The 22,428-nt window shown below is 42.6% G+C and overlaps 1 protein-coding gene across 2 annotated transcripts in view; it reads right to left on the reverse strand.

Moving 5' to 3' along the window:
* CORO2B (coronin 2B) overlaps positions 1 to 22,428 on the reverse strand; it is a 359,010-nt gene that overhangs the window by 33,757 nt on the left and 302,825 nt on the right. For both annotated transcript variants that reach the window (XM_078683011.1, XM_078683012.1), the window contains exon 8: positions 7,811 to 7,907. In XM_078683011.1, coding sequence (XP_078539137.1) covers positions 7,811 to 7,907 — 97 coding nt within the window. The remainder of the gene's footprint in view (positions 1 to 7,810; positions 7,908 to 22,428) is intronic.

The raw sequence follows: 22,428 nt of genomic DNA on the forward strand, positions 1-22,428 counted from the left end.
AGGGAACCAATACAGTAGTAAATTACTCCCGCCCAGAGCTGGAGTAAGTTCGGCACCATACATGGTCAAACACTGGTACTGCAACACCATCCCATATAAAATATTGGCCGCGTTGGACTTTGAATGAAACCACACAGGAAATTATGTTCAATTAAATTATTTAAAATAGTTACAAATCCCTCACCAACGACCCCGTCACCGCCAGAACCAGCCTACACGAAGGGATGAAAGACGTCGCCGAATGGATGAAGAACAGCCGCCTGAAACTGAACTCAGACAAGACGGAAGTCCTCATCCTGGGATCATCGCCCTCCGCCTGGGACGACTCCTGGTGGCCCCCTGCACCGCTCCCAAGCCAACGGACCACGCACGCAACCTGGGCTTCATCCTGGACTCCTCCCTCTCGATGACCAGACAAGTGAACGCCGTCTCGTCGTCGTGCTTCAACACCCTGCGTATGCTTCGAAAGATCTTCCGGTGGATCCCCACCGAAACCAGGAAGATGGTCACCCAGGCACTCGTCACCAGCCGACTGGACTACGGAAACACCCTCTTTGCCGGAACCACAGCCAAACTCCAGAAAAGACTCCAACGCATCCAGAACGCCTCCGCACGACTCATCCTGGACATCCCCCGACACAGCCACATCTCCGGACACCTGAGAGACCTGCACTGGCTCCCCGTCAGCAAGAGGATCACGTTCAGACTCCTCACCCATGCACACAAGGCTCTCCACGACCTGGGCCCCAGATACCTCAACAACCGCCTGACCTTCTACACTCCCTCCCGCCAGCTACGATCCACCATCCTCGCCCGTGCCGCCGTTCCACGGATCCGCAGAGCCACCACCGGAGGAAGGTCCTTCTCCTACCTGGCAGCCAAGACATGGAACCCCCTCCCCATCCACCTCCGGCTGACCCAGGACCATCTGTCCTTCAGGAAGCAACTCAAGACCTGGCTCTTCGAGCAGTAGCAGACTCTCTCTCCCCCCCCCCCCCCCCCCCCAGCGCCTTGAGACCCCTCCGGGTGAGTAGCGCGCTATACAAATGCTATGATTGATTGTTCAATCAATCTAAAAATAATGCATATGTATTAATTATACAATATTTTAACAACCTTTTTGAATTTATAAATTAGTGTAGCACTATTTATTAAAAATATAACCAAACTACTGTTAATTTGGCAGATCACTCAATTATTGATGCACAATTGAAAAAAATCTTTTTACTTTAGGTGGGAATTTATTTTTCAATTTAAACTTCACAAAAATATTTAATACAATGCATCTAAGTTAATTACAGATTAATTTTAAAATGAAGTTAATAGTCCTCTAGAATGTGTTATTTTGTTCAACATTTAAAATACATATATAAAATGAATTTACATTAATGTTCAACTTAAAAATATTTTACTAATTGCTTTGATTAAATAATCTTTTTTACTTTTCCCTATACTTTACCACGGAGCACCCCACATTTAGGGCAGAGATCTACCTACCATAAAGTATAGGGAAAATAAATAAAAAAGCTTATTAAACCGTATAATGAATTAGTAAAAATTAATAATCTCCATTATTTACTATGGGAGGGTTTTGCAGTATCAGTGGTTGGTCATCATAGCTGCCAAGGTTCAGATCGGTTATGTGTGACATTTTCATAATTTCAGTGCAATTATGAGTGACACTTTCTGCGAACAGTGTAATGTCACCCGCACTTAGTAGTAGCATGCCACAGCCTAGATTGGACACCTGTTGAAGGGCAGGTGGCAGATGAACAATTAATTAAACAGAGATTCCCTGCTTTAGCCAGCCTGCTCCGACCTGGAAAGGGCCTCTTGGTTCCTCTGTGGCTGGCAATCAATCAAATTAATGACATACATAGCAGCCATGGTTTCAGGGTACTTATGAGTGACATTCAATGACTAAATGTGTGACGCTTAGAAATTTTCCTGCAACCAAAATCATGCAATGAAGTCCATGAAAACAGACAAACATCACAAACTACACCCATTTGAGTAACAAAAAACTCTAACTCTGCAGCTGGTGCTTTTGAACCTATTTCTAAATAATCAGCACCCTCCACCCCAACCTCAGCTCCAGGTGCAGCTGGATCACAAGTAACAAAGGGATCTCTGTGACAAAAGCAGCAACCTACTGAGCTATCTACACAAAATACAGGTCTGTAATATGCTGGTAGGCTTCATTTGCAGCAGCTGTCTTGAGAAGAGTGCCTTTTAAAGACACTAAGCGCCCTCTCTCACCAAGACTGGACACAAAATTATGAATTTAGGCTCCTTGACGAGGAAAACTAAGTGGTAGCACAAATTAATATTTATGAATTGTATGGTAGAAAAGGGGTGAGATGTTCTTGGAATGCTTCAACATACGTAATGTGCACACCGATGCCACAAATGCTGTGATGTGCGCCTGCTCCTGCGACGGTGGTTTGCTGCTAGATAACAATTGAGATTTGAAACAGTGACAGGCAAATGTAAGGGGGTAAGAGTTTCTGACACCACAAAATGCCCCCAAGCGACTTGTAGTGACTGCCTGGGAGGACGATTGGTAATGAAAAATAAAATTGTTCGGAAGAAAGTGTAGTTGGTGAGATATTACAATGTAATCATAGTTAAATTTTTATTTATTTATTTAATTAAATGTATATGGCGCAACAGCTACTCGGAGGTTTCCCGGCGCCTACGGACCCACGCAGGAAAAATAAGAGCGAAGGTCAGAGCTCAGAGGTTGAATAACCATGTTTTTAGTTCTTTTTACGGAATTTCAATTAATTATGTTCATAACAAAGTGGGAGTGTAGGGGAATTCGATAAAGACGGGGCCAAGAAAGCAAAGGCCCGCCCGCCCATTCAAGTGAGTTTAAGTCTAGGGACAATAAACTTTACCTGTTTGGATGATCTAAGAAGGCGAGTAGGAATATACAGGTGAACTAAGGTGCTAAGGTAACGAGGAGCTGTACAGGCGTTAATCCTGTGTATGTAGCAGAGGGCTTTGTATATGGACCGGTTTTCTATCTTGAGCCAGTGTAGGTCCCGGAGAGTCCTTGTGATAGAGGCCATTCGAGGTAACTGACAAAGAAGTCTGGCCGCCAAGTTTTGGACCACTTGCAGCCTCCGAATCACCTCCTTGTTAGCACCGAAATACAAAACATTGCTGTAGTCAAATCTGGACACGATCAGGGCCAGAACCACAGTTTTTTGTGTAGATGGTGGCAGCATCCATAAGATTTTCTATGCCATTTCAAAATTAAAAAGCAAATTGAGGCAACCTTGACCACTTGATGTCGCATAGACAGTTGATCATCTATAATAATGCCAAGGTTGCGGACAGATTGAAAGGGTTGGGGAAGGGCACCCATTTGCCAATGTAGTGGGCCAGGGCCGGCGCTAGGCATGGGCAGCATGGGCGGCTGCCCAGGGCCCCCTGGTCTGGTCGCAGGAGGGGGGCCTCGCGCCTTTAAAGACTTCGGTGTTTTGAGGCCCGGGGCCCCCTAAGAATTTAAAGGTTCTACCCATTTCCCCTGCTGGCCCCTCTAGCAGGGCCTAATCGCTGCAGCTGCATGATGATGGCAGCGATTTCTTAGATACTTAAACTGCCATTATGTGTGAAGTGCGCCCTGGCCCTGCATGAATAAAAAGCCGGATATCCTGCAGGGCGCACAACAAAGGATCGAATGACGTCCTGTCACTTGAAAACTGCTCACCTAGGATGAGGGAAAATTGGGAAAGGAAGCATAGAGGTGAGAAAAAAGGGGGGGGCAGATAGGTGTGAGTATGACAGTGAGACAAGGGGTGCAGGCAAAGGAGCAGACACAGCATTAACAAGTGGCTGGGGCAAGGCTTTACGTGTCTTGGACCCAGCAATTAATTAGAACGGAGATTGAAACGGCCCCCATATCTTTTCCTATATTCATGTACTAACTTGGCCTGCAAGGAAACTGGTCTAGTGTCTGCACAATGAGGTATGACACGTTTACAGGGTCGGACTGACCTATAGGGCAATCAAATCAGGCTGTGCCCAACGGTCTAATCTGTCAGGTCAGTATGTAGGCTTTTTTTTTTAATGTTTACAGGCCTGCTTTATGGTCATTTGAGCCGTTTTTGTACTGTTGATTTTCATGATATTTTAAAACAAACATTGCTTCCAGCAAACTCAAATACATGCAGTCTTCCATACCTTACAAAATCGTATACAGCATCTCTTTACAAATTAAAAACTGATATAATTTGCAAATACAGATATTTTTCTAGCTGCTTAATTCACTAATGGGGGCCACTTTTATTTCGGTGCTGGGGCCTATTTCCTGTCTCAGTCTGACAATGTATGTTAGGGTAATACATGGCAACAAATTAGTTCCTGTTTGTAGTTCACGTGCTTCACTTAATTTTGCATTCCTTAAAAATCTTAGGTATTTTCAAGATGTGTGTTTCTGTAATTCGTTTCACAGCATAATACTCCTGTATGGTGCACACTTTGTATTGAGTCGCATCCAGGTCTTTATAACAGGCTACAATTGAGAGCTTTGTATTTGAGGCCGAAGGCAGTTTAACTTTCTCACTGTGCCTACCTGGGGATCAAAAAGGTGTTCAGAATACATGATCATTCAATACATGGCCTCTCTTCAGAGAACACAGAGCAACAGTACAGTATTCAAATTGCAGGTGTGATTCTGTGCAAATGTGTGTGAAGGAGGCACTCATTGGTCAAAACAGTGACAAGGTAAAAGTAAAATAATTTGTTGTTGTTACTCATTTATCCGAGGGTGGTATCAAATAGGGGGATAGGGGGTGGACGATATTTTGACTGGGGTCCAATGTACTTGTCCTGAGAAGCAGCAAACAATAGAATTGTACAGAGTTCCCCAGAGGGAGCTAAATAGTTTTAGCTCAGCCTCTCTTCTCTCTCACTAGATAAAAAAGTGGGGGGTTGAGTGCATGGTGTAGACCCTTTTCAGAATGTAAGGATACCTCACACAGGCTAACGGCAGGACCACAACTGTTGTCCCAGCCGATGACCGTCCAGCGTCATCATTGGTATCCTGCTCCTACGACAGGTTGGCGGTGCAATGCCCGTCGGGCAGCAAGATAAGCTGCACTTTGGCGGAGATCTTTTATTCCGAGCCAGCGGGTGTGTGGGTGTGAGGGGCCTATATAAGGTGCAATAGTGAGCGTGGTGGTGTGTGTTAAAAAAAGTCAGTAGAGTCCTAAAAAGAGAAGATTTTTATTGGTCAGGCTCACTGCTTTATTAAAAAAATATAAAGGGGTAACAAGGAGTGGTAAACAATGAGACCAAACCTTTATTCAACCCTTGTTTGTGGAAACGGTCCAGGACCTTGTGCTCATATGATTGCTAACATCCCCCGAATAGCGGAGGACACTGGTATACGACCTGTATAGTGTCGTTCGGAGTTGATTCCTTATGATGGACCTCCCATAGGAAATCCTGCTTACTGCCTCACAGGCTGCCCAGGTGGGGCCAGCAGCGATGGAGGAATTCCTCAGGTATCGCTGGTGGCAGGCTTGTCTGCACCTACCCCTCCCACTGGAACTCCGGTGACTGGACAGCCGGCACGACACTCATTGGTCAAAACAGTGACAAGGTAAAAGTAAAATAATTTGTTGTTGTTACTCATTTATCCGAAACAGCTAACAACCATTGACAAAATCAATACTCCTGGTTGTTTTTAGGTGTATTTGAGTTGTTGTGTTATATTTCTGTTTTCAATCATGGAAAGCCCAGAAAGGAAACAAAGTACTGGTCAGATTGTACTCTTTGTGGAATCACAGAAATTTAGATTACCCTGTTTAAGCTACACCCTTAATTATGTAGACCACACCGCTTTTAGAGACCCACTCATTTGTTTTTCAGCCAGATTAAAGGCCTGGGCTGGCAGAAAGGGAGACAGGGAAGAGAAGAGATGTATGTAATGGGCAGAATCCATGCGGACAGGCTGGTAGAGAGATTAAGAGCTGAGGTGAAGAGCATTACATTCAAGGATGTAAGAGGAGAAGAATCCATGCAAAGTGGTAGGAGGCCGGGAAGCTTGTGAACTTTGAAATGCAGAGGTTCCTAATGTAACATTTAATATTTTGTTGTGTGCCAGGCATGCCTCACACTTCCTAGTGGTTTGGGGGTTTCACCCTCATCAAGAATACTTTGAAAATGGCAGAAGATAGTATTATTGGCCCATTTTCCATAAATTCATTTATCCCATTCAATAGAACAATAACACATTTTAAATCTTTTAATGTGTTTCTATTTAATACAGATGTAAAATATAGGTACGCATTTTCTAAGTATTATTAATTTTTAACCATTATACTCACATCCAAACTCAGTAAGTAGCTTCTTGAAAAAAGGCTTCAACAATGCCATATAATCTGTGATCTCTGAATAAACTGCACCTTTTATAAAATACAGCAGCTCATCTCTTAATGAGAATTTCAAAGTTCAAATATTTCTCTCATGTATTGTTGGAGCTACACTAGTTTACCATTAGAAAGGAAGTAGCCTTCAAGGCACTGTATACTGCCCACAACATAGGTCCTGAGTACCTTGGAGAAAATGCATATGGTAAACACCTGGGGAGCTCTTCGATCAACCCCCTTGGGAACAGTGGAAACCCCTAAAATAACAGTGGAAACACCTAAAATAACAAAGAGACCTGGAGTGGCAGAAGCTTTATTTCATTACTTGCAAACTCTGAAACAATTTAGAAAAAACTTAAAACCTGGCTTTTTTCAACCAATTTGCCCAATTAGCTTTATTTACTGTTACAGCTGCAGATGGCAGTGCTACACTGGCATGCGCTATAAACAATATCAATATAATTAATGGCCAATTGAAATGACTTCCTATGATGTCACTTCCTGTTAAGTTAACTCGTATGCAAATTATAGGGGCCTCGCATTCTCCTATTCTGCCCAGGGCCCCATGAACCCTAGGACCGGCCCTGTAGTGGGCCCCAGAGAGCTTTGTTACATTAAACATGATATAATAACGTCTGACAGTGCCTTCCGGATAGTATGAATACAAGTGAAGGTAACCCTATGCATGGGACCAAAACATCCTAATAATACCTGTGAAGAGGACATCTCAGGACCGGGAAAGGTGTGACACAGTAATAGGGAGAAGAAAACCAATATTTCCCACCAATTAAACTATGTAGCAATCATTTTAACCCATCCCTGACGGTCTGTGGAACAGTTTACACAAATGTGTATTGTTATTTACTATTCCTGGTTACAAGCAGAGAGAACATCTCTAATCCTTCTAAATTGAGACTGGCCAACCTTTCTAGGTAGAGAAACAAAGCACAGGATCTGCTGCGATCAACAGAAGAAACCGTGAGCCTCCATCGCAAAAAATTAGTTAAAGCTTTCAATCTTCAGTGAAGGTGAACAAGCCTCTAAGGAAGAAAGTCAGAGTACTGACAAGCCTGTGCCTCCGAATGCCCAGTGTGCTTTGTCTGACAAGTGGGCGATTCGGCCCCAGTTCTACCAGCAATTCAGCGACACAGGCTAGTGTGTAAAATCCATATTGTCAACATGCACTCTCCTATATTATCACTTCAGCCTCTTTTCTTTCAGTTTAGCAGGAAGATGCTTGGAGTAATGAGTGCAGGGGATTCGGTGCCTTGATGTTACTGGAGTGAGTGGAGGAAAAGGGGAATTCATTCAAATAGATGGATAAAAGGTTTGCCAAATATAAAATCTCGTAGAACGCCCTCAAATACATTTGATTCTATTAATTTTGTAGACAGTAAGAAAAGGGCAAAATCCAGAGGGATCCTTACCTAGTCCTTTCTGAGGTGCTGGTGACCTGAATTCCATGAGGTAATTCAAATATGGCTTTTCACCCATGATCTCATAGTAACGGATGTTCCCGTCGCCCTGAAATATCAGACAGGACAAAAAAATAAATTAGGAATGAGGCAAAGAACTGTCCTTTTAGTAAATTCTCAATAAACCCTAAAGTATGCAGCAAACAAATACTGAACTTAGGCAAGAAATGGAATACCTTCTGAGCTAAGAGATGGAACCCTAAGACCTAAAAGGTAGAACCCAACCCATGAGCGAAGAATAAGACATGCAGGGCTAACAGGAGGATCCTAGGCCGAACTAAGGCGTGGTACCCATGCTGAGTAAACTGTTAGGACACATACTGAGGCAATAGAAGGCACACACTGAGCTAAAACATGGAGCGTATGCGAAGCTAAGCGACGGAGCATGCACTGAGCTAAGAGTTGGAATATATGCTCAGCTAATAGGTAGAACATAAATTGAGCTGTTAAGGTGACAGAGAGAAACTGAGCTAAAAAGTAGTAAAAAAGGCAGAGTTAAGAGGTGGTTCACATGATAGCCTAGGAGTTGGAAAGCATGAGCTGGGAGGTGGTGCATACGTTGAACCAAGAGGTGAAAGTATGAATTAGGAGAAGGAACACTGAGCTTTGAGACAGACCACATTAAGGCAAGAGATAGAACATAATAAATACTCATGGTTGGAACACACTTTGAGATTAGAAGTGGATCAGACATACGAGCTAAGGGGCGGAAGAAGAGCAGAGTTAATTGTCGGAGCATGCACCGAGCAGAAGGTACAATTAGGAACTTTGGCTGCCCATAAGCATGGCACATCTGATGACATTTCTGCAGGAATGCTGTCGCCAACTCACCACTCTGGTAAGAACACATGGCTGTGCTACTGCCCACAATGTCTAAGTTCTTTAAATCTGTATTGTTTAAGCCTTCTAGGAACATGTACCCACTTGTTATCAAGTGTTCTTTCTCTTCCAGTGGTTTGTACCTTGGTTGCACCATCAAAAGCCTGGCGAAATATGGCAAGCAGCAGCAGGGAAGGGAACAGAAAGTAAAAGAAACCAGACCCTGTCATCTGGTCCATAAAGCAGCCTTTGCACAATACCTAGGCACTGCAAACCACATGAACCTGGTACTTGAAGACGTGCCTAAGTAAACATGTTCTCATTTGGTTGGTGTCTTCCTTATGTACAACTACTATTGGAGGCACACATGACACAGGGCCAGTGATTGGGCTAATAGGATGTAGCTCAGGGAACAGTTGATCTTGGGGTACATTTTATTCATCGGTGGTTATTACCCGATGTCTAATGATTCTCTTGACATTTCAATAAGTTGGGAAACTGGACTTTAATGGTGTGAAAGTACATACGTAGATTCGTGGCAGTGAGTTGTGACATTATATAGGAGGCATGTAGGTATTACTTCTTTGATGGCGTTAATATCTATTCTATAGATTTAGAGCTGCTAACTTCATCTAATGTCCCATGTTTCACACAGGCAACTTGGTTGCCTCACTTGAAAAAGAAGGGGAAAAAACATGAATTAACTCTTTCACATTCTTTGCTTCATAGCATGAGCAGGATGCTCTGATTTCTGTTAAGAATCTTATGTGGCGCTCTCATGAAAAGTGATGACTGCTGAGATATCTTTCACACCTTTGCAAAGTCATCATCCCAGTAGCAAGGACCAGAGGTCTGCCATATGACTTTCAAGAGATGGTCACGGAGACACAAAGTAAAGACACCTTTTCTGCATTGGACTCTAAAGTTCAAATATTATGACATTGTTTGCTCCTCTAAAATATAAAAAAACCAATGTGTAGGATGCCTACTATCGTGGGACCCACTTGTTTAGAACAAAATGCTCCTTCTGAATGGGGATCCCTCTCAGTGTCTCTTACCTATCCATTATAGCGCCATAAGTATTGAATATTTGAATTCAGTACAGATAAAGGATTGTTATTTACCCTATAAGCATCTGGTAGTTACCGGTATAACTGTAGATTCACATGCTCTGCATACTCTTGCAATATTATGTTGGACTCAGACAATTGCAAATTGTTTTTCTTTCAAAGAAGTCTTTCGAGTCATGGAATGTCAGTGGCTCCTCATTTGGTCGTAGATGCCCCAGCTCCAGTGTTGGACTGTTTTTCACCCGAAGGGTGAGAGTAGGTTTGGAGTAGGGAGTATAAAAGAATAGTGACCATTCATGAATGGAGAGAAACATGTAAAATGAAAAATATCTGTAACAAACACTATCTTCCGGGGAGGAGGATGGGCACGTGTGACTCTACAGCACTACTTGAAACGAACAGATGCATACAGGGTAACAAACATAATCGGTTTATAGCAGTAAGTAAATATTCTGTTTGGTTGGTACAGAGGACTGAAATACAGCAAGGAGGACAGTGTGACCAAATTTAGCTTGCTGAAAAGGTCTTAACATTGTTGAATATTTTGTTTGCATTATCAGATGTGGCTATAGGTGTTATACAGAAAAGTGTGATAGAATAATGATTAGTAAATACAGACTGATGTTAGGAATAGGTCCAAACATTAGCATTGGAAATACTCCCGGCACTTTTTGGCTGATTGTGGCACCTCTACTGATGTACCTGCCTACACAATGTGGTCTAGGTAAGGCCTAGTTTGGGGTTAGAACAACTCATACCTGCAGCTGATTTAATCAAACTTTGGCAAGGCGTTCATCGTTACGGTTCTTTCACTGTATCCTAAACACATGTTGCAAACCTCTGTTTTGAATTTCCTTACTTGGTTCCATGCTCACAGTGTGGAAATTAGCCAGGGCCTACATGGTGGCAAATGCCAGCATCTTTTTTAAAGACCTTGAAACATTTAGCAGTTTCATTCTGAACCCTGTGGTGTAACCATTTTCAATAATTCTGAGGGGTATCATGTCTTCTTCATTGGTCAGTGGATGAAAGTTGCAGAATGCAGCCAACTTTCTCAACCTCATGGCTAAGTTATCCAGGAATTCATCTGGTGCCTGTCATGTCTGAGTGAAAATGCATCATTCATAATTGATGTTCCTCTGAGGGTCAAACCATTAAGCAGGCATTTGAAGGTATTACTGATTTCGGGATGAAAGTTTCCCAGCGAACCTCAACATCGGCTTTCACCAGTTCAAGAACAAATCTCTGGTCTGTTATCAGTGTGATCCCTGTATTTGGTGCAACGGTCCACTTGGATGTTTACCATCTGAAAAGGGTGGGAGTAGGCAAAGAACAGTCGCTGGGGGTCTTTCCTTTTCAGACATGCTCACCAACACAGGCATCGAAGACACACTCAGGTGAGTGCACAAAGTCTTGTGGCATACTTCTACTGTTCACTGCTACCTTAATTGCCCATCAGCTGTCTGCTACAAGATGATAAACCTGCTACAAAATGGCTGCCAGCAATGTGCCTTGTTGAGGGGATCTTCAAATACTCATCTACATCAGCCAACCATGTCTCCCTGTACACAGCCAATACAACAAGATTAATTGCAGCATGACTTTGCTCTGGCTGTCTCGCAAAGAGTTGTAAATATTTACTTCTAAAGAAGTGGAACAATTATTTAACCCAGTCTATAAATCCACACAAATTAGATTCCTTCTTCTTCTTAGTTCTTTATTATACCTTAAGTAAGGACTCAATTTTTCACAAAGTTCTTATAGAAATGAATACCTAGTTCATGAAGTTGCATTAACACATTGTCTACAGCTCCAGTGTATAATCGGACTACTATTGTTACAGTCATTATAGCTTCTGTATTTAGTGATGAATCAAACATTGCGAGTATCAGTTCTTTTCTTTCAGGTTTATCTTTCAATGGCTCTAATCTGGATGACCTACTAAAGTGTTAGCATTTAACAATGTCTTTCCATACACGTAGGCCTATTTCCATAAATGTATTTGTCATCTTCGGTTTCTATGCTGCAATTCCTTTTGTCCTATATTAGATCCCCATAAAGGATATCCTCCCTCTGTTTTCTTAGGTGTCTAGATTGTGCATTTACAACCATATTTACATAGATGTGTGTTCAAAAGATCTTTGGCAATAACGTCTTATTGTCTACATACAGTTCCACATTTAAAAAGACAATCCTTTTTGTAGTCAAACTCAAAACTCAGTCTCACATTATAGGTGCAACATATGTGTGATATATTTTCAATTCCATAATAATATTATTCCCTATTAGGATATCAACTTTATAGCCACCCCAAAAGACTACTGTACTAGAGCGGTATTGAGGACCGGCCAAGGAATGTTCTCTCTCATACAAGCCAGTGAAGAGATTAGAATAATTGAGAGCAAACTTGGAACCCGTGGCAGTTCTACTTATTTGGTGGTACAAGTTATTTTGTAACAAAAAAGAAAAAATAAGAAAAAAAAATAAATAAATAAGATTGAAAAAAAAAAAAAAAAAGAAGAAGATGGTGTGGCACACCGCTTTTTAAGAAATTTGAAAATAGGTAATCCAAGGGTTGGTAGGTATAACGTTTCTGGGCGCCGCTGGTGTCCCTTCCGGCAGATGAGGGACAGGAAAGTGAAGACTAGTGATAGGGGAGTGTAGGGGGATCCCACACTAAATCCAACAGGCGCACCTACGTAGGTGTTAACCTCAAACAAGTTGCGTAGTTGATTCAACGTTGTCAAACGAGAGAGGTAGTTCAAGAACAATTTTATTCAAAGTCGTATATTCAAGACATATACACTTGAGTGTATTGTAATAGGTGAATCATCACAGTGATATTCAACGAAATCATGATCCAATCCCAATGCATTTCGGGACCACGTCCCTTCATCAGGGGATAAGGTAATCTGTAAGGGAACCAAACACTGTATAAGGTGGGGGAAAGAAACCTCTCGGGGTAGTCATAACATATACAATCTTAAATAAGGAAACCAAGAGGACAAGAGATTTAAGGGAAAATCAGGGAGAATGAGGGAAATAACGTGGTTCAAAAAGTGAAACCCAAGAGTGATCACAAGAAAATGGCGTGTAAACAGATGAACAAGAAGAAGGTCGATGGTAGGAACCAGCAGGTCAGAGAAACACCACCCATTTAGTGCATGACGTGTTGTAAAGCCAAAAAGTGAGTTACACGGAGGGAATAGCGTGTATGCAGAAAAGCGTAAAAAAGCATGAAAAAGGTTCAATAATGCAGGCAGAAACACCACCCGTTGAGTGCGCGTTATTATTTGCAGCATAAGTGAGTCACACGAAAAAGAAAATGAAGATAGCCCTACCCGAATAGTGAAAAAACCGCGCTCTCCGGCGGAATCTCAGCTAGGAAGCAAACGTGTAACGGAAACAGGAAGCGAACAAGAAAGGCAAGAAAGCACGGAAATAGAAAGCGGACTACAACCAGGCCGCCTCAGAAGATTCAAGGAAATGATTCAATCATGTGAACATTCAGAAATGTTGAAGTGGCGATCATATAGAATGAAGTAAAGAGTGCCTCAGAAGTGAAAACAAATGAATATGGAACGATACAAAGGTGTATAGAAGGGAAAAAAACGGTCAGGCGAAACATTAAAAAAATGTAATAAAAGGTGCATGAAAAGTGGGTCAATAAAAGGAAAATAAATAAATAAGTACAAAATGTATGAAAGGGAACTGGAACCGGTCGGCCATTTTGGAACAGGAAAGGGAGTGAAATAGGTTCTAGTGTGGAACGTGGAAAAAACAATACAACAGTGGGTGTAAGAAAGATAAAGGTAGGGTGAACAAGCACAAAGTAAAATAGATATTAGAAGAAGGAAAAAACGAAAGAAAAAGTAAAGAAAAGTGTACTACAAAGGACAAAGGTGTAAATAGCAGATGGCAAAAAATATAGAGAATGCGAGCATGAGTTACAGGTAACAACTGTATTCAATTCTTGCATTGAGACCCTTCGGATGGCACGAGTCCAAGAATTTAATCCAGAAGAGTTCTCTTTGGAGGAGTATTTTCCGGTTATGGACGCCGGATCTCATTTGGACAACTTCCAGAACAAGGAACCTCAATTGGCTGATGTTATGTTGGGAAGAGATGAAGTGGGCAGCTAGAGGAGACTTCACGTTCTTATTCCGGATCGTACTCTTGTGTTCAGTTAGACGAACTTTGAGTTTCCTTTCGGTTTTTCCAACATATGGTAATCCAAAGGGACATTTGAGTAAATACACCAAGTTCATAGAGTCACAGGTGGCATTAGTCTTGAGTTTGATGGATTTGCCAGAGGATGAATGGTTGATGGCATTGCCTTTAATGATGTTATTGCAATGACTGCAGTTATGACAAGGTATGGTACCGCGGAAAATGACGTTAGATGGTTTAGGTTTAATTTCCAACAAGTTTTTCAGATTTTTTGCTCTTTGGTAGGCAAATAAGGGAGTGCTGTTGAAAAGGCCTTGGAAGTCGGGTTCGGATTGTATCATTTGCCAATTGCTTAGGATGATCTTTTTTTATTGCAGGACTTCTAGAGGAGTATTTAGAAACGAACACAGGCTTTTCAGAGTTTTTTTTGCAAGGATTGGCAATTAAAAGATCGTTTCTGTTCTTGGACTTAATGCGGTCGCATGCAACCTGTAAAGTAGTTTCAGGGTATTTTCTCTCTCTGTATTTATGTAGAATTTTCTTTTCAGTTAACTGATAATCCTCAGGTTCTGAGCAAATTCTTTTGGCCCTCAAGAGTTGCGAAAAAGGTAAATGTCTTTTCAAGGGAATTGGATGGCAAGTGGTGTACCAAAGAGCATTATTGCGGTCAGTTGATTTGGTGAACAAGGAAGTACTTAAGCAGTCATTATCAAGTGAGACCAAAATATCCAAGAAAGGTAAGCACTTAGGGTCTGTACTGTACGTGAATTGGATGTGATCATCAACTTGATTAATGTGTGAAATGAACTCAGATATTTGATCAAAGGGTCCTGCCCAAATTAAAAAGATATCGTCAATATATCTCCAGTATGACACAATTTTGTCTCGCCACTGGGTATTTTCCAAAATGTGGTCAGTCTCCAACCGGTGCATGAACAAATTCGCGTAGCTAGGGGCAGCACAATTTCCCATGGAGGTGCCCACTAGTTGCAGGTAGAATTTGTTATCCCAAGTGAAATAACTGTGGTACAGCATAAACTGCATGAGTTCTAACAGTAGTACTTTCAAATCTTCATTCATGGAATTGGAAAGTAAAAAAGATTCAAGAGCCTCAATCCCTCTGTTGTGTGGTATGGAAGTGTATAATGCACATACATCGATGGTAACCAGAGTATGTTGAGTATTGGAATGTAACGTAACTTTCATCAATTGGTTTAAAAAATCAGTAGAATCCCGTATGTAGGTGGACATACCTCTCACGATGGGCTGGAGGTACAGGTCAACGAACTTGCCAGTAGGTTCATGAATGGAATTCCTAGTAGACACTATCGGTCTGAAGGGAGGTCGTTCCAAGTTTTTGTGAATTTTAGGTAGCATATGTATGCTAGGACACTTTGGGTGAGGATGTATTAAGTACTTCATGTCTTTTTGAGAGATGGTCCCCATTTCAACCGCTTTTTCTAGAATGGTCCTCAAAATTTTCGAAAATGCTTCAGTGGGATCAGAGTTCATTTGCATGTATAGATTCTTGTCATTCACATGACGGGTGACACTAGAGTGATAAAATTCACGATCAAGTACCACCACGGCTCCACCTTTATCCGCTTTGCAGCAGGTGATTTCATTGTTATCTGTGATCTCTCTGAGAGCACGATAATCACTGACTTTAAAGTTGCAGATCTTCGGCGAAGGCTTTTTAAAAAAGTCTTTGAGCGCGTTGAGGGTTATAGTCTCGTATGAATCTAGAATCTTGTGGCTAACCGGAGCCATAAAGTAACTTTTGCTTTTTAGATCTTTGCAAGCGTGTTGGACAGGTTGTCCAGTCGGAGGGTTTACATTGCTGAAGAAGTGACGTAGACGTAGAACACGCATGAATTTAAAGAAACAAATTTCCGTTTCCAGTTCATTGGTATGGTATGTCGGGACAAACGACAGTCCTTTTTGTAATACTGTTGTTTGGTTGGAGGATAGTTGGCATTGAGATATGTTAATAACTAAGTTGTTTTGCTCCTTGTTGCATAAGCTATTGGTGTTGCTGCGGCTGTAGTTGCGTTTTCTGCCCCTCCTGATTCTACGGAGGCGGTTGAACTTTTCTCTAAAAAATGAACACCAGAAGTAGTGGGGATGTTTAAGGATATGCCTGTAGCCCCAGTGGCCTGAGGAGTTGTTTTTTGAGGTCTGCTTTGTGGTTGACCACGTTTTTGGGCCGTTGATCCATCTGATGAAGTGCCATCGTCCGATGATGGGTTAGAAAATGGTCGTTGTTGTCTGCGTTGGGCGTAGACCTCTGCCCAACTATAAACCTCTCCGAGTTTATAATCCATAGTGTCTCTCTTGTACTTGCGGATTTTTCTGGCATTTATTTCTTTGGTATACTGGTCCAATTGAATGTTAATATCTTCCAATGCTTTGTCTAAATCGGCTTTATTCATGTTTTTGTCCAAATTCTGATGAATATGTTTGATCTCTTTTTCAAGATCGCTAATCACTTTAGACAATTCCTCCACAATTAAAAGGATGAGGTCCAGGGAACAACGATTCAAAATTGCGTACCAGCGTTCCGTGAACTTTGGGTTGTTCCTGCAGAGAGTCGGCTTTAGTGAGATTCGTAAACCTCTAGGGATACGTTGGTCCTTATGGTATCTAATCAGAGTTCCAGCATGTAAACGCTGATTGATAACTCTTTTTGACGTATATAACAGTTGTCTCAGCATGCTCGGATTCGAAAAGGTGCTTGTGGAGGTTGGATCCACCTCCTTAACCAGTGAATAGATCCGTTGTGTTTCATCTTGATCAAAACCAAAAGTGTCTGCACGTTTGGCCGTGATGCTAGAAATTTCTTCATAGGACATATTAATGGGGTGCTCACACTAGGTAGCCAGAAAATTGGAAACAAAAAAGAAGATGGTGTGGCACACCGCTTTTTAAGAAATTTGAAAATAGGTAATCCAAGGGTTGGTAGGCATAACGTTTCTGGGCGCCGCTGGAGTGTCCCTTCCGGCAGATGAGGGACAGGAAAGTGAAGACTAGTGATAGGGGAGTGTAGGGGGATCCCACACTAAATCCAACAGGCGAACCTACGTAGGTGTTAACCTCAAACAAGTTGCGTAGTTGATTCAACGTTGTCAAACGAGAGAGGTAGTTCAAGAACAATTTTATTCAAAGTCGTATATTCAAGACATATACACTTGAGTGTATTGTAATAGGTGAATCATCACAGTGATATTCAACGAAATCATGATCCAATCCCAATGCATTTCGGGACCACGTCCCTTCATCAGGGGATAAGGTAATCTGTAAGGGAACCAAACACTGTATAAGGTGGGGGAAAGAAACCTCTCGGGGTAGTCATAACATATACAATCTTAAATAAGGAAACCAAAAGGACAAGAAATTTAAGGGAAAATCAGGGAGAATGAGGGAAATAACGTGGTTCAAAAAGTGAAACCCAAGAGTGATCACAAGAAAATGGCGTGTAAACAGATGAACAAGAAGAAGGTCGATGGTAGGAACCAGCAGGTCAGAGAAACACCACCCATTTAGTGCATGACGTGTTGTAAAGCCAAAAAGTGAGTTACACGGAGGGAATAGCGTGTATGCAGAAAAGCGTAAAAAAGCATGAAAAAGGTTCAATAATGCAGGCAGAAACACCACCCGTTGAGTGCGCGTTATTATTTGCAGCATAAGTGAGTCACACGAAAAAGAAAATGAAGATAGCCCTACCCGAATAGTGAAAAAACCGCGCTCTCCGGCGGAATCTCAGCTAGGAAGCAAACGTGTAACGGAAACAGGAAGCGAACAAGAAAGGCAAGAAAGCACGGAAATAGAAAGCGGACTACAACCAGGCCGCCTCAGAAGATTCAAGGAAATGATTCAATCATGTGAACATTCAGAAATGTTGAAGTGGCGATCATATAGAATGAAGTAAAGAGTGCCTCAGAAGTGAAAACAAATGAATATGGAACGATACAAAGGTGTATAGAAGGGAAAAAAACGGTCAGGCGAAACATTAAAAAAATTTAATAAAAGGTGCATGAAAAGTGGGTCAATAAAAGGAAAATAAATAAATAAGTACAAAATGTATGAAAGGGAACTGGAACCGGTCAGCCATTTTGGAACAGGAAAGGGAGTGAAATAGGTTCTAGTGTGGAACGTGGAAAAAACAATACAACAGTGGGTGTAAGAAAGATAAAGGTAGGGTGAACAAGCACAAAGTAAAATAGATATTAGAAGAAGGAAAAAACGAAAGAAAAAGTAAAGAAAAGTGTACTACAAAGGACAAAGGTGTAAATAGCAGATGGCAAAAAATATAGAGAATGCGAGCATGAGTTACAGGTAACAACTGTATTCAATTCTTTCATTTATGTATTTATTTATTTAAAACACTTGTATAGCGCAACTGTCACCTGACAGGTATCCTGGCGCTGAGGCTCACTCCTTAGGATGAAAACGGACGGGAGGCTAATTAGGGGGTTGGCAGTGGACGGGTTTGGGGAAAAGCCAGGTTTTGATTTGCTTTCTGAAAGGCAGGAGTTTTGGAATTTGGCGAATGTCGACCGGCAAACTGTTCCAAAGTTTGGCAGCGGCCACTTTAAAGGATCTTCCCCCGGTCCTTACCTTGTTAAATCTGGGTACCGACACAAGGCAGGCTGAGGTGGATCGGAGAGTTCTGGTGGGGGTGTACCAGGAAAATTTTTTTTGTAGGGATCTGGGACCCGTTCCGTGCAGTGCCTTGAAGACGAGGCAGAGTGCTTTAAAAGCAATTCGCTGCTTCAGAGGGAGCCAATGTAGCTCGGCTAAGGCTGCTGTGGCCGAGGATCTCCTGGTCCAACCAAGGGCTAGTTTGGCTGCAGCTGACTGGACTCTTTGAAGTCTGTCCAGTAGAACAGCTGGAGACTCGAGCAAAAGAGCATTACAGTAGTCAAGGCGACTAAGGATAGTGCACCTGACTATTAGTGCTCGGGCCTGGGCGGGGAGTAGTGGCATGATTTTACGTAAAGAACGCAGTAGGGCTGAGCAGGTAGAGACTGTTTTAGTTACCTGCGTTTCCATGCTGAGGTTGTTATTTAGCATAACACCCAGATTGCGGACACTAGTGACCGGCTGAGGTTTTTCTGGGTTTTCCGGAGGCCAGAATTCTGTGGGAAATGGGCGAGGAATCCGGCTCGCAGAGCAGAACAGGACCTCGGTCTTGGAGGAATTGAATTACAGGGAATTTGTGTGCAGCCAGCCTGCTGTGTCTCGTAAGCAGTCATGGAACGAATCCATTGGGATTGAGTCCTCCCCCTCCCAGGAGAGGATGATCTGGGTGTCGTCCGCGTAGTTTACCGTTTTCAAACTGTGGGATTTGATTAACGTGATCAGTGGTTTTAGATAGACGTTAAAAAGGATCGGGCTAATGGACGAGCCCTGGGGTACGCCGTTAGGTACTGGGGAAAAAGCGGATTGAAAAGGGGGGAGGGACACAGCCTGTTTTCTATCTCTCAAGTATGAGTGGAACCATAGCAGGGCGGTGCCGTCGACCCCTGCCTCTCTGAGCCTCTTCAGCAGAATTACATGGTTAACCGTGTCAAATGCGGCAGACAGGTCCAATAGGATCAAGGCCACTGCGTGGCCCCTGTCTGCACGCATCCGAAGTTCTTCCATGGCTGTGAGCACCGCCGTTTCGGTGCCATGGGCTGGGCGAAAACCGAATTGGAGGTCGTCCAGGATGTGGTTCTGCTCAAGATGTGCCGAAAGACAAGAGCTAACCCAGCGTTCCACCACTTTCGCTGGAAAGGGTAGGAGCGATATAGGTCGAAAATTGGATAAGCATTCCGGGTTCAAGGAGGGTTTTTTCAGCAGCGGGGAGATGAGTGCTTGCTTCCAGGGGGTGGGCACAAATCCACAACCCAGAGATTGGTTACAGATCTTGCGGAGGGTGTGGAATAGTTCATTTCCGCACGCTTTCCAGGTTTTAGGGGGCAAAGGGTCGAGGGGGGACCCAGAAGTGATTCCGTGTGTCAGTCTCTCAAAATCTGCTTCGGGGATAGGTGGGAGAGCCTGTAGGCGTTCCCTTGGTAGGTGTCCTGGGCTCGGCGGCTCAAGGTTGGTTTCATTGAGACCCTTCGGATGGCACGAGTCCAAGAATTTAATCCAGAAGAGTTCTCTTTGGAGGAGTATTTTCCGGTTATCGACGCCGGATCTCATTTGGACAACTTCCAGAACAAGGAACCTCAATTGGCTGATGTTATGTTGGGAAGAGATGAAGTGGGCAGCTAGAGGAGACTTCACGTTCTTATTCCGGATCGTACTCTTGTGTTCAGTTAGACGAACTTTGAGTTTCCTTTCGTTTTTTTCAACATATGGTAATCCACAGGGACATTTGAGTAAATACACCAAGTTCATAGAGTCACAGGTGGCATTAGTCTTGAGTTTGATGGATTTGCCAGAGGATGGATGGTTGATGGCATTGCCTTTAATGATGTTATTGCATCAATCGACTTCCAAGGCCTTTTCAACAGCACTCCCTTATTTGCCTACCAAAGAGCAAAAAATCTGAAAAACTTGTTGGAAATTAAACCTAAACCATCTAACGTCATTTTCCGCGGTACCATACCTTGTCACAACTGCAGTCATTGCAATAACATCATTAAAGGCAATGCCATCAACAATGCCATTGACAACGTTGAATCAACTACGCAACTTGTTTGAGGTTAACACCGACGTAGGTGCGCCTGTTGGATTTAGTGTGGGATCCCCCTACACTCCCCTATCACTAGGCTTCACTTTCCTGTCCCTCATCTGCCGGAAGGGACACTCCAGCGGCGGCCAGAAACGTTATACCTACCAACCCTTGGATTACCTATTTTCAAATTTCTTAAAAAGCGGTGTGCCACACCATCTTCTTTTTTGTTTCCAATTTTCTGGCTACCTAGTGTGAGCACCCCATTAATATGTGCTATGAAGAAATTTCTAGCATCACGGCCAACCGTGCAGACACTTTTGGTTTTGATCAAGATGAAACACAACGGATCTATTCACTGGTTAAGGAGGTGGATCCAACCTCCACAAGCACCTTTTCGAATCCGAGCATGCTGAGACAACTGTTATATACGTCAAAAAGAGTTATCAATCAGCGTTTACATGCTGGAACTCTGATTAGATACCATAAGGACCAACGCATCCCTAGAGGTTTACGAATCTCACTAAAGCCGACTCTCTGCAGGAACAACCCAAAGTTCACGGAACGCTGGTACGCAATTTTGAATCGTTGTTCCCTGGACCTCATCCTTTTAATTGTGGAGGAATTGTCTAAAGTGATTAGCGATCTTGAAAAAGAGATCAAACATATTCATCAGAATTTGGACAAAAACATGAATAAAGCCGATTTAGACAAAGCATTGGAAGATATTACCATTCAATTGGACCAGTATACCAAAGAAATAAATGACAGAAAAATCCGCAAGTACAAGAGAGACACTATGGATTATAAACTCGGAGAGGTTTATAGTTGGGCAGAGGTCTACGCCCAACGCAGACAACAACGACCATTTTCTAACCCATCATCGGACGATGGCACTTCATCAGATGGATCAACGGCCCAAAAACGTGGTCAACCACAAAGCAGACCTCAAAAAACAACTCCTCAGGCCACTGGGGCTACAGGCATATCCTTAAACATCCCCACTACTTCTGGTGTTCATTTTTTAGAGAAAAGTTCAACCGCCTTCGTAGAACCAGGAGGGGCAGAAAACGCAACTACAGCTGCAGCAACACCAATAGCTTATGCAACAAGGAGCAAAACAACTTAGTTATTAACATATCTCAATGCCAACTATCCTCCAACCAAACAACAGTATTACAAAAAGGACTGTCGTTTGTCCCGACATACCATACCAATGAACTGGAAACGGAAATTTGTTTCTTTAAATTCATGCGTGTTCTACGTCTACGTCACTTCTTCAGCAATGTAAACCCTCCGACTGGACAACCTGTCCAACACGCTTGCAAAGATCTAAAAAGCAAAAGTTCCTTTATGGCTCCGGTTAGCCACAAGATTCTAGATTCATACGAGACTATAACCCTCAACGCGCTCAAAGACTTTTTTAAAAAGCCTTCGCCGAAGATCTGCAACTTTAAAGTTAGTGATTATCGTGCTCTCAGAGAGATCACAGATAACAATGAAATCACCTGCTGCAAAGCGGATAAAGGTGGAGCCGTGGTGGTTCTTGATCGTGAATTTTATCACTCTAGTGTCACCCGTCATGTGAATGACAAGAATCTATACATGCAAATGAACTCTGATCCCACTGAAGCATTTTCGAAAATTTTGAGGACCATTCTAGAAAAAGCGGTTGAAATGGGGACCATCTCTCAAAAAGACATGAAGTACTTAATACATCCTCACCCAAAGTGTCCTAGCATACATATGCTACCTAAAATTCACAAAAACTTGGAACGACCTCCCTTCAGACCGATAGTGTCTACTAGGAATTCCATTCATGAACCTACTGGCAAGTTCGTTGACCT

Source organism: Lissotriton helveticus, chromosome 3_1 (assembly GCF_964261635.1).
Source record: "Lissotriton helveticus chromosome 3_1, aLisHel1.1, whole genome shotgun sequence".
Classification (NCBI taxonomy): Eukaryota; Metazoa; Chordata; class Amphibia; order Caudata; family Salamandridae; genus Lissotriton; species Lissotriton helveticus.